Here is a 13,421-nt window from a genome sequence, read left to right on the forward strand (position 1 = left end):
CCAAGTCATGCTCATGAATTTTTGCATTAAGTTGAGCTATGTGATCATTTTGTTTCTTAATTAAGGCTAGGTGATCATGAATAGCATCAATATTAATGTCTCTACATCTAGTACAGATGGAAACATGCTCAATGGTAGATGTAGAGGGTTTGCAAGAATTAAGTTCAACAATCTTAGCACGTAAAATATCATTCTTATCTCTAAGATCGGAAATGGAAGCATTGCAAACATCTAAATCCTTAGCCTTAGCAATCAAATTTTCATTTTCATTTCTAAGGCTAGCAAGAGCAACATTCAATTCTTCAATCTTAGCAAGTAAATTAAAATTATCATCTCTAAGATTGGTAATTGAATCATCACTAACATTAGGATCAACCTTAGCAATTAAACTAGCATTCTCATTTCTAAGGTTGGTAATGATATCATGGCATGTGCTTAGCTCACTAGATAATTTTTCACATTTTTCAACTTCTAAAGCATAAGCATTCTTAACCTTAACATGCTTCTTATTTTCTTTAATTAGGAAGTCCTCTTGAGAGTCCAAGAGATCATCCTTCTCATGAATAGCACTAATTAGTTCATTTAGTTTTTCCTTTTGTTGCATGTTTAGGTTGGCAAAAAGGATGCGCAAATTGTCCTCCTCATCACTAGCATTATCCTCATCACTAGAGGTTTCATATTTAGTGGAGGATTTTGATTTTACCTTCTTCCTTTTGCCGTCCTTTGCCATGAGGCACTTGTGGCCGACGTTGGGGAAGAGGAGGCCCTTGGTGACGGTGATGTTGGCGGCGTCCTCGTCGGAGGAGGAGTCGGAGGAGTTCTCCTCCGATTCCCACTCACGGCACACATGGGCATCGCCGCCCCTCTTCTTGTGGTATCTCTTCTTTTCTCTCCTCTTGCCCTTCTTGTCGTCGCCCCTGTCACTATCACTAGATAATGGACATTTAGCAATGAAATGACCGGGCTTACCACATTTGTAGCACACCTTCTTGGAACGAGGCTTGTAATCTTTCCCCTTCCTTTGCTTGAGGATTTGGCGGAAGCTCTTGATGATGAGCGCCATCTCCTCATTATCGAGCTTAGAGGCGTCGATGGGTTGTCTACTTGATGTAGACTCCTCCTTCTTCTCCTCCGTCGCCTTGAATGCGACCGGTTGTGCTTCGGACGTGGAGGGGCCATCTAGCTCGATGATTTTCTTTGAGCCTTTGATCATCAACTCAAAGCTCACAAAATTTCCTATTACTTCCTCGGGAGACATTAGTGTATATCTATGATTTCCTCGAATTAATTGAACTTGTGTAGGATTAAGAAAAACGAGGGATCTTAGAATAACCTTGACCATCTCATGGTCATCCCATTTTGTGCTCCTGAGGTTGCGCACTTGGTTTACCAAGGTCTTCAAGCGGTTGTACATGGCTTGAGGGTCCTCGCCTTGGTTGAGTCAGAACCGACCGAGCTCCCCTTCGATCGTCTCTCGTTTGGTGATTTTGGTCACCTCATCTCCTTCGTGCGCGGTCTTGAGTACGTCCCAAATTTCCTTGGCGCTCTTTAATCCTTGCACCTTGTTATACTCCTCTCGACTTAGAGAGGCGAGGAGTATAGTGGTGGCTTGGGAGTTAAAGTGCCGGATTTGGGCGACCTCATCCGAATCATAGTCTTCATCCCCCGGTGATGGTACATGTACTCCAATCTCAACAACATCCCAAATGCTAGTGTGGAGTGAGGTTAGATGATGCCTCATTTTATCACTCCACATATTATAATCTTCACCATCAAACATGGGTGGTTTGCCTAATGGGACGGAAAGTAATGGAGTACGTTTGGAAATGCGAGGATAGCATAGGGGAATCTTACTAAACTTCTTGCGCTCATGGCGCTTAGAAGTTACGGACGGCGTGTCGGAGCCGGAGGTGGATGACGACGAAGAGTCGGTCTCGTAGTAGACCACCTTCCTCATCTTCTTCTTCTTGTCACCGCTCTGACCCGACTTGTTGTGTGAAGGGGATCCCTTCACCTTGTTGGCGGACTCCCCGGATGGAGCCTTCCCATGGCTTGTAGCAGGCTTCTCGCCGGTCATCATCTCCTTCTTGGCGTGATCCCCCGACATCACTTCGAGCGGTTAAGCTCTAATGAAGCACCGGGCTCTGATACCAATTGAAAGTCGCCTAGAGGGGGGGGGGTGAATAGGGCGAATCTGAATTTTATAAACTTAAGCACAACTACAAGCCGGGTTAGCGTTAGAAATATAAACGAGTCCGAGAGAGAGGGCAAAAACAAATCCCAAGCAAATAAGAAGTGTGACACAAGGATTTGTTTTACCGAGGTTCGGTTCTCGCAAACCTACTCCCCGTTGAGGTGGTCACAAAGACCGGGTCTCTTACAACCCTTCCCTCTCTCAAACGGTCACTTAGACCGAGTGAGCTTCTCTTCTCAATCAATTGGAACACAAAGTTCCCACAAGGACCACCACACAATTGGTGTCTCTTGCCCTGATTACAATTGAGTTTGATCACAAGAAGAATGAGAAAGAAAAGAAGCGATCCAAGCGCAAGAGCTCAAATGAACACAAATGACACTCTCTCTAGTCACTATTTGATTTGGAGTGATTCCGGACTTGGGAGAGGATTTGATCTCTTTGGGGTGTCTAGAATTGAATGCTATAGCTCTTGTAATGTGTTGAAGGTTGGAAACTTGGAAGCCATTGAATGTGGGGTGGTTGGGGTATTTATAGCCCCAACCACCAAAAATGGTCGTTGGAAGGCTGCTGTCGCATGGCGCACCGGACAGTCCGGTGCGCCACCGGACACTGTCCGGTGCGCCAGCCACGTCAGCAGACCGTTGGGGTTCGACCGTTGAAGCTCTGACAGGTGGGGCCTCTGGGCTGTCCGGTGGTGCACCGGACAGGTCCTGTAGACTGTCCAGTGCGCCAACTACGCGTGCTCTGACCTCTGCGCGCGCAGGCGCGCATTAAATGCGTTGCAGTCGACCGTTGCGCGCGAAGTAGCCGTTGCTCCGCTGGCACACCGGACAATCCGGTGTGACACCGGACACTGTCCGGTGCTTCACCGGACAGTCCAGTGAATTATAGCGGAGCGCCCTTCCATTTTCCCGAAGGTGAGGAGTTCATCCTCGAGTGCCCTGGTGCACCGGACACTGTCCGGTGGCACACCGGACAGTCCGGTACGCCAGATCAGGGTGCCTTTGGGATGTCCTTTTGCTCTTTTTGTTTGAACCCTTTCTTGGTCTTTTTATTGGCTTATTGTGAACCTTTGGCACCTGTTAGAACTTATAGACTAGAGCAAACTAGTTAGTCCAATTATTTGTGTTGGGCAATTCAACCACCAAAATCAATTAGGAAAGAGGTGTGAGCCTAATCCCCTTTCAATCTCCCCCTTTTTGGTGATTGATGCCAACACAAACCAAAGCAAATATAGAAGTGCAAAATTGAACTAGTTTGCATAATGTAAGTGCAAAGATTACTTAGAATTGAACCAATAAATATTTTCATAAGATATGCATGGATTGTTTCTTTATATTCTTAACATTTTGGACCACGCTTGCACCACATGTTTTGTTTTTGCAAGTACTTTTGTAAATTATTTTCAAAGTTCTTATGCAAATAGTCAAGGGTAAATGAGTAAGATTTTGAGAAGCATTTTCAAGATTTGAAATTTTCTTCCCCAGTTTCAAATGCTTTTCCTTTGACTAAACAAAACTTCTCCTCAATAAAATCCTCCTCTTTAGTGTTCAGGAGGAGACGACGAGGATCCTCCTCGCCCCTTCAGGCAGGTCAAGGAAAAGACTGTCTACTTGGAGCAGCAGGAAGGCCGCAAGAAGCGGCGTTTGGACAGAGCAGCCCGAGCAGCTCTAGTAGCAGCAGCAGCTGAGCAGGCAGAGAGAGGTGGCCAGCTCCAGATATCATCAGATCAGATTGCTTACAGAGTTCGTCGACTCACCTCTCGGCCTCGCTACTCCGCACCTACCACTCCCGCCACTGCTACCACTCCACCTCCCACTTCGCTCGCTCTAGTCACTCCTGCGCCATCCACCACTACAACCATACCTACCACCTCCACCACTCCTGCTTCCACTGCTCCTCCTCCCGCTCCCTTTTCCGCTCCACCCATCCCACCTGCCCGCTTCCGGGTGCGAGATGAGACCGAAGTACGACCACTGGCTGTCGATCCTCGATTAATTGATCTTCAGCATGCTACAGCGGCCCGGGTACGTCGGTTCAGACACATACACGTGGAGACATGGATACCTACACAGAGAGACCCTGCAGCGGCAGATCTTTTCAGCACCAGGATCCAGGAGTCTTTCTTTAGAGCACAGATGTCAGCCCAGATTGCTCTGCGAGCGCACCGGCTATTGGATCTCCCTGCGTTTCTGCTAGCTACCGGTGCGGACTCTGAGGTACACCTCTCATATCTACCTGGACTTCTCACTCTTCTGACTACCAATGGAAGATATGTTGAGGAGTAGGTCCGAGTTTTCTATGCTTCTGTATGGATCAACCCCGATCACCAGTGGATGAGGTTCCGCTTTGAGCGAGAGGATGTTACCCTTCATGCTAGCTAGATTCACCAGCTGTTTGGATTCAACGAGTCATCGACTCATTTTCACATCTTGTGCTACGGTACCTCTGATCCTCCTCGTCACCCTCACAGCGGAGTTGCTCCAGCTACAACTCACGTCGCGGCTTTGTTCCGACCACCCTTCTCAGATGGGTCGCAACGTTCTCCGGCAGATTTCACTACAGTGTCCAAGTACTTATATCATCTCATGAGACGGACGCTACTGCCGCGGATGGGTTATAGGGAGGCTACCACTCATATCCAGCTCTGGCTTCTTGGTGCCCTGATCTCTCACTCAGAGTTTGATGCTGTTGACTTTCTTATATGTGAGATAGAGGACATGGTATTGGATGGACTTCGTGCCCGGCGACAGCTGCCATATGCTCACTATCTCTGCCACATCTTCGCACAGCTGATCCGGCCACCGCAATTCCAGGGTACCCTTGAGGCCTCACGCCTCCACTTTGGCTCCTACCGTCCAGCCCCTGAGGATCCAGTGCCAGCACCTGATCCAGTGATAGACATTCAGGCAGAGGATACAACTTTCCATCAGTTTGAGACTTAGGGCGCATCAGTTCCTGACGACGACGACGACGATGATGATGATTTTGGGATTCCGCCTCCGCCTCCTGTGCCTCCACGCTCACATGATCATGAGACTGGGAGTTCCAGTGCTGTTCCTGCTGCCCCTCCTACGGTTGACCCTGCTCTGGCTGCGATCCTTCAGGCTCTTACACAGCAGCAGGCTCTTTTGGCATCCTTGTAGGCTCGACTGGCATCCGAGCAGGCTCGACAGGTAGCTGAGCAGGCTCGTCAGGCAGCGGTCCAGCAGCAGATGTCCGAGAGGATGCTTTCTCTATTTCATACTATTCAGGACAGGAAGGACACTCTACAGCAGCAGTTTCTTGCAGACAGGGTTGAGCACCGGCATTCATGACTCACATTCTTCAGCATATCGGTGTTCAGATTCCTCCTGTTCAGTCAGCACCCCTTCCAGCTCTTCAGGCAGCGATTGTGCCAGCCATTCAGGCATGACCCCCTCTTCCTTTAGTTGGTCCGTCTACCTCTCCGATCCGGCCGGTCACCCTGGACTTCTCATCGTCGATCATCAGCTCCGTCAGCGCTCAGCCACCAGTGCCACCAGCTCTTGCTGTTACCACTGCTGCTGTGGCGGTGTCTGTGACCTCTTCAGCTCCGATAGCTCCTGCAGCGCAGCCTCAGTCCGAGTCAGTACCAGCTCCAGCTTCTACGATAGATCCTGGATCTGAGACTGACTCTGACCCTCAGCTAGCGTTTGCTCTTCTGCCACGACCGCGACCAGATGCACCCCCGCCTCCTCCTTCCTCTTCTGGTCTGTAGGTTCGGTTTCCCTTTTGGTGTTTGACGCCAAAGGGGGAGAGATATGAGAGTTGTGAGAGCTAGGGGGAGTTAGGGAGTTAGTAGAGATTCATTTTGATGTAATATATGTGCTTGATACTCTCTGTACTAGCCCCACTTTTGTATGTCGATTTTGGCTCACAAACTCTATTATATACTCTTGATGCTTATGTTGACTGTGTGTGTATTGTGTTTTCACCTTATATGTTATCACCAGTCTTCTAGTTCTTGTTCATCGATTTGATTTCACTTTTATATGAACAAGAAACTTACGATGTGTATGCGCTCACTCTTATTATTATGTTACACACTTCTTCTGTCAAAAATTATTGAGTATAACTAACCATCTTCTCTATTTGACAGAAATTTCAAAACAAACTACTCTCACAATCTTGTAGGGTTGTCACTAATCACCAAAAAGGGGGAGATTGAAAGCATCTAGGCCCCTGGTTGGTTTTAATGATTAATGACAACATAATATTATATGTGACTAATGTGTGTTTTGTAGAGGCAAATGGTAAGTTAGGTCGCATTACAGGTAGATGTACTACAACGGTGAAAACAATCCCGGAGATAAGAACTTGAAGCGACGACTAAAGCGACGAAACACAAAGTGAAGGTCTTCGTATTCCGAGTGTTAAGGAGTTGCAGACACTCGTGGTATAGTTAGGTCTTTTATTTTGTTTTAGCCGTACTATAAAGAGGGGTTGTCGATGAGTAGTTTGACCAAAAGAGTTCTAGTGTAGTGTTGGTGCATATTCACACTCACATATAGTGCTAGGTGTCACTCTAGAACATACTCACGAGTTAGAACGAAAACTGAATTGAAAAACAGCACAAAACAGAAACTAGGGTTTCTGGCTTTGGGGCACTGGACTGTCCGGTGCACCCTCTGCCAGTGGGGCCAGCCTGGCCCAGGGAAGAGGTTCCCTGCGCGCAGAAACCTGAGAGCGCGCTGTTCGCGAGTTGAATTTTAGTGGCACACCGGACAGCGCACCGGACTGTCCGGTGCGCACCGGACAGTGACTGTTCACTGTCTGGTGTGCCATCTGCCCAACGGCTAGCTATCAGAACTAGCAGTTGGAGTCGACCGTTGGCGCACCGGTGGCGCACCGGACTGTCCGGTGCGCCCATGCGCAGCAGATTCCTGGTAACAGCTAGTTGGTCGGTGAGGGCTATTTATACCCCCTCCACCCACCATATTGATTGTCTTGCTGTCCACATTTACTCATATACTTTGGTAAGAGCATTGCAAGCACCACAAAGCCTAGTGAGGTGATTAGAGAATCTTAACCCCGCATTTGGACCTCATTAGCGCTAGCGAGAGTCACCTAGAGCACACACCGCATGCATTAGGCTTCTCTTGGTCAAGTGAAAGTCTACGGCTTTGTTACTCTTGGTGATCGGCATCACCTAGACGGCTTGGTGGCGTTGGGAGCTCGGTGATCACCGTGGAGATCTTGTTGGTGACCCGACTCAAGTTTGTAAGCGGTCGTGAGGGATCCACCGCGTCGGAGTGGCAAAGGATCATCTCGTATTGAGCACTTGGTTCTTGCGAGGACCAAGGGGGAGCGATACCCTTGCGCGGGTGCTCCAACGAGGACTAAGGGAGAGTGCCGACTCTTCGATACCTCGGAAAAAATTGGAGGAGGATTCTAAACCTTGCTTTAAATTCCACACTTAATTCAAGCATTTTACATTGTATTTTTGTTTAGCAAGTATTTGAAGTATTGTCTTAGCATTGTTGTACTTCTAGTATTATTCTCTTATTGCTAGTTGTCGGGGTGAAGTTGGGCTCTTGCTTAGGTTTTAATTAGTGTTGATTTTTAGAAAAGCCCAATTCACCCCCTCTCTTGGGCATCGTGATCCTTTCAGTCTCTCTCGTAATTTCGGGATAACGTGGACAACCTTGGCAGGAGATGGTGGTTAGTAGGGCTGAAAAATAAGCTCGAGCGAGCTATGCAAAATTATTTAATATGAATAATAATAATAGATATTGAATAATTTTATAGAGAGCCTGTTTGTTTCTTAGCGTTTCATGATAGATATATGTCAATTCATAATTTAGATTACTCATAATAATGAATAATATCTATATATTTTATATTTATATACTAATAATTCACTAAATAATTCAATTATATATATCATTGTGTGGCTCGCGAGCCGAACCGTGAAATGGGCGAGCCGAGCCGAGCTCGGCTTGTTTCCAGCTCCAGTTGTTAACCCCATCCTGAATTAGATCCAATCTCACCGAAATCATCGTACTACAAATCAAGTCGATATAACAAACATATATGATACGACTTTGTGATGCCAGTAGAAATCAATCGGCAGCTTCATCAGTGATCAGTCCAGATGTAAAGCTAATCATACATTTGTGCAGAAAAGTCACTTCAGAGATCAAAGCTTTAGAATCCCTCACAAAACGAGAAGATTACGCATTGGACCCCAGCACAAGATTCAAATACAACCAAAGATAGATTGGGAGCCATGAAAAAAAAGAAAAGCACGTACGGATGGTCAATCTCAACCCTACTCTTGTATTTGTCGTCCAAAGACTAGAACCCAGCTAGAAAAATGACAGCTAGAAAAATGACGACTGCATCTCTATTTACACGGTGGGAAGTGGGAACCTGCCCTGGTTTTGTTTCTGTGGTCATTGCACTAGTGGCAGACCGATTTGGTACATAACAAGAAAAACTGAAGCTGTTTCAAAGAACTCGTTTGGTACTTTGGCCACCAATTTCTAGTGGGTCCATGCAACTCCTGTACCCTTAATCTTGATCTCACTAGCAGAAGAATTTTTACCGTATAAGCCTCAATGAAACAATCTGGATGTGGTTACGGAAGATCCCTGTACTTGAGAACATCAGTCTTGTCCAAATCATACTCCTGGCATATACTCGAAATGGTATGACAGTCCAAACCTTCATATAAGTTTCTACCCTCAAGAAACCTGTCAAGCTTTTCTGACGGCCGCAGCTTCTGTTCATGAAAAAAAACATTAAGGGCTAGTTTGAAAACACTATTTTTTTAAGGGATTCCTATTTTCTCAAGGAAAAATGAACTAATTTTTCTTTGAAAAATGAAAATCTTTTGGGAAAAAAGGGTTCTCAAACTAGCCCTAAGACTGGTAGCAACGGTAGCCTGTATATTGCATCCCCTAAATACTAATTTAAAGATTCCTCCAAAAGATTTCTTCCCGTAAATAAATTTTATCCGCAACGGTATCCTATAAGGCATATCCTCTATGTCCTACGGGTCCATGCCCAATCACGCGAATGAGAGGAGGAGCCGGGAGCTGGAGGACTTGCCGGACGCTCTCTTGTCCCCCATATCTACGGGATGGAGCCGCCCCCCTGGATAATACAGGACGAGGTACTGGATACCGCTGCAGACGTTTTTTATTCTTAGATCTGGTATTCTACGGGTCCAGGACAACATACAGGCCACCGCTGCTACCAGTATAACTAAGTAAAATGCAGGGAAAAGAAGTAATTGAAACCTAACAAATTCATTTATTTTTTTGGATACTCACACCCGAACAGCCCTTGTTCCGCGACCTCTCTCAGACAACATGTATTGCACAAACAAATATGATTTACTCCACAATACAAAACATGGATCCATGCAGGTTCGCTTGCCATTGGCTTTGCATTCATTTCATAAAGATTGGGAGCTGCTGGTGTGGCTCATTTAATCTTAACTTATACCAGATAACCAGAAAGGCAAATTTATAGTAGTTCGAGTCCAGCACTACAGCACGGTAGTATGTTACTCATCTGTGCATATTCTAAGAGGCACTGAACACATTTAAAAAGGTGGCTCATTGGGAACATTTGAATACAGAACTACAGCCATCAGCCAAATCAATGCAACAGCCTAAGATGCTCCCATGGCATAATTTGACAAATGTTTCGATGAAATCTCATCCAGACCTGCCCAACACGATTGCATTCCGTCAAGTGATAGGACCTCAGTGAAAGAAGATAGGCGATTAGGTGGAACGAATTCTCTATTGTGTAGGCTGTACTTATACATGCAAAGGCTGGATTTATGCGAAGGACTGTACATGCAAAGGAAAGAATCAAAGCTATCCTCCTAATGTCCTCTAATCTAGCCTAATTGATACAGTCTATAAAAGTACATGCAGATATGATCTGCTATTAGTGCCAGCAATGACAGAGATAGGAAGACCAGTAATGGTATAAACGAGGAACTGTAGCAACACACTGCCCTGAACAGCCATTCAATCTCTACTACTCTATACTAGTGTTTAGCGCGCGCCCAGCGCGCGTGAGCACATATGTCTTAAGAGTTTGGTGTAAGTACCCAGCCATGTAAAACAAATTTAAATATAATATGATTATATAATATGTAGGCAGGAAACAAAATGTAAGCATATAACGTTATTTTTATGTAATATAGTTGATACCAGTTGCATAGTGAATTTAGACTACAAAACATTCTAAGTAGCATTCAACCACCATATATCAACACTTTGCAACATGTAATAGCTGATACCAGTTATAGAGTGAATTTAGACTACAATGCGTACTAAGGCCCTGTTTCAATCTCGCGAGATAAACTTTAGCAGCTATTTTTTAGCTACTTTTAGCCATTTGTAATCTAAACAGGAGAGCTAATGGTGGTAATTGAAGCTAAACTTTAGCACTTCAATTCATATAACTAAAGTTTAGCAGGAAGCTAAACTTTATCCCATGAGATTGAAACGGGGCCTAAGTAGCATTCGACCACCATATATCAACATTTAGCAACAGTGTGCTTGCAGGTGTTAAGTTAATATGTACAGATCCACAAATAGTCTAAGCAATTTAGTAAACCCAAAGGATAAAAACAGGAAGCAAAACTCGAGAAGGTATTAAATTGAAACTAATTTGGACAAACAAAATCAAACCGGGTTACTTTTCTTTCTCCAAAAAGCAACTGTGCAAGATGCTATCTTTATTTAAGAAAACGATGCAAATAATTTCCTTGTTTTTAGAGCTTTCCAGAACAAAAAAATGATGCGGCAGATTTACACACCATAGTCTGGAGCAGAACAATCAGAGAGTAGATGGAAGAGTCGGGACAGAGAGGAACAACTTTTTTTTTCCTTCAAAATATCAGTTAAAACCCTAAACCCAAAATTAGGCCGTAAAAAGGGATTTCCTCACTACTAAACCAGAGAAGAAAAATAGTGGCGTGTTGGAATCTTGGTGCGTTCATAAACAAAAGAAAGCGAAATCTCAACTTCGAGTAGATTATTTTACCCAAAGGAAATTAGTTGTTAACGAAATTGAAATAGTTGACAAAGGAAGAATGGAAACACAGTTGGAAGAATGGAAACACAGCCAAAAAATAAGATGACAGCAAAACCGTTAAAAAACTAAAAAGAATGCAATATGCACTTGATGCGAACAACTTTACCAAAAGAAAATAGTATAATGAAGTTCAATAAAGTACAAACAGAACATAACCTGCCCTTATTGAAGTTCAATGAAATAAAAAACATTTACTTGCAGATCTAAATGTACCAAAGCAAGAGGATACGACAAAAAACAATAGATTGGAATTGGAACCAGATGTCCACATGCGAAAGACTTTACCAAAAAGAAATAATTGCCTTTTCAGTCTCAATCTCCAAAATAGAGTTCAATGAGGTAGAACACTTCCTTATATGTCTGCACATGCCAAAGCTATCAAAGAAAAATACTTGCCTTTTCGGTCCCAATTTTCATCTCGGTAAAAAGCAAGAGGATCTCGACTAGAGAAGCCTGGATCTAATCCACAAAGGAATATGGAAAAAGATATCCACCGAATGGAAACGCACGACGAAGGATAAAGGGGAAAACACATCTCACCAAACAAACGGAGCCACTGAGCAAGCTGACAATAGACGAAATATTCGTGTGGAAGCGGAGTTCCTGACGCCTGACGCCGACGGTAGCAAAGAAAGGCAGAGAGGAGGAAAAGCGAGAAAGCAGAGAGGAGGAAAAGCCAGAAAGAACTGGGAGAGGAAGCGACACCCGACGGATGGAGAGAAATATCTGTGGAACTCTCTGGAGGCAGCTGTCATGTTCTCTGTATTTTACCGCTCCTCAACTGTTGCAACACCACACATGCAGCGTAGATTCAAAATCGTGCCGTCCAGAAATTCTTGCCGACGTGGATACCGTGACCTTTGCCGTTTTGTATCGACTTTGTAATATAGAAAATGTTCTTAGCGTAGGCGTCCACAGGCCCTGTTGTGCCCCCCGCGAGCACGCCGTGATTTCTCCACGCGCAGCCCCCGCAATCCGCCGCGCCAAATCCGCCGCCACAACCCTGCGCCCAAAAACGCCCGCCCGCCGCGATTTCTCCACCCGCAGCCCCCGCAATCTGCCGCCTTTCCATCCGCGGCCGCAATCATTTCCATCCGCGACCGCAATCCACCGCGCCAAATCCGCCGCCACACCCCTGCGCCCGCAACGCCCGCCCCTGCGCCAAATCCTCCTTGGACGCGCCCCGACGGCTGGCGCAACCCCTGCTCGTGCCACGACTTGCGTAGAATGGAAGGTCCGTGGAGCAACTCCTCCTTGATTGAGCGGAGAATGGAAGGTCACCGTACGACATTGGTCGAGAGGAGGAGGTTGAGGATGGATGCCCGCAACGCCACGCCCGCCCCTGCGCCAATGGAAGGTCTGTTGTCAAATCCCGCAGATGGAAGGTGGCGGATGGAGGTGGCGCGCACCTTCCATCCCCGCGGCGCGCACCGCTTCCTGTGGGCTTCCTGTGGGCAGCAGATCCATAGACCTCAAGGTAATCCGCCCGCGGCCGCCACTCCCCACACTCGCTTCCTGTGGGCTACGCGGGTGAAGGAGCGCGCGCGTGCGTACGTGCGGGTGGTTGGACTTGGATCTGCTGCTGGGTGGGGCGCGGGATGGCGTCGTTCGTTGTGTCCGGCGTGAGGCTCGGGGTCGTGCGGCCCGGCGGCTCGGCGTGATCTGGCGGGGAGCGGAGGAGTGCGATGGACTTGCCGTCGGTGCTCTTCAGGAGGAAGGACGCCTTCTCTCGTACTGCTCGCTCGCTTCCCCCTCCCCCTCTATTCTTAGTCGGCTGGTCGCTGGCTCTCCTCGCTTTTCTCCCTCTGCGCTTGTGTGGCGTTTGTGCTGGCCTGGATCCTGAGTGGTTCTGCTTCTCATACGCGCACACATATTTTTTTCTTATTCCTATTCTGCATTTCGACCAGTGGAAGCCATCGACCGCGGTTCCTAAACTCGGATCCTGCATTTTGTTGCGGCGATATGCGTTAGTGTTATCAATTGCTGCAGCGATACTTCCAATTTCTATGCCGATAGGTTTCCTCGTTTTCTTCTTATTTTGTTTCCTCGTCGTTGCAGCCTGCAAATTGGTGGTTTCTTGGTTCTTATCAGTGGAGCTGGCTTTGGAATTTGCATGCACCGTTCTGAGCTGCGTTGCTGC

The 13,421-nt window shown here is 46.4% G+C and overlaps 1 protein-coding gene across 1 annotated transcript in view; it reads right to left on the bottom strand.

The window, feature by feature from the left end:
- Window positions 1-8,300: 8,300 nt before the first annotated feature.
- Window positions 8,301-13,421, bottom strand: part of LOC103628310 (uncharacterized) — an 80,559-nt gene continuing 75,438 nt past the window's right edge. Inside the window, exon 6 of the mRNA XM_020538037.1 lies at window positions 8,301-8,942. Within this exon, the coding sequence (XP_020393626.1) occupies window positions 8,799-8,942 (144 nt within the window). The 3' untranslated portion in view covers window positions 8,301-8,798. The remainder of the gene's footprint in view (window positions 8,943-13,421) is intronic.

This window comes from Zea mays, chromosome 5 (assembly GCF_902167145.1).
Source record: "Zea mays cultivar B73 chromosome 5, Zm-B73-REFERENCE-NAM-5.0, whole genome shotgun sequence".
In the NCBI taxonomy this organism is placed as follows: Eukaryota; Viridiplantae; Streptophyta; class Magnoliopsida; order Poales; family Poaceae; genus Zea; species Zea mays.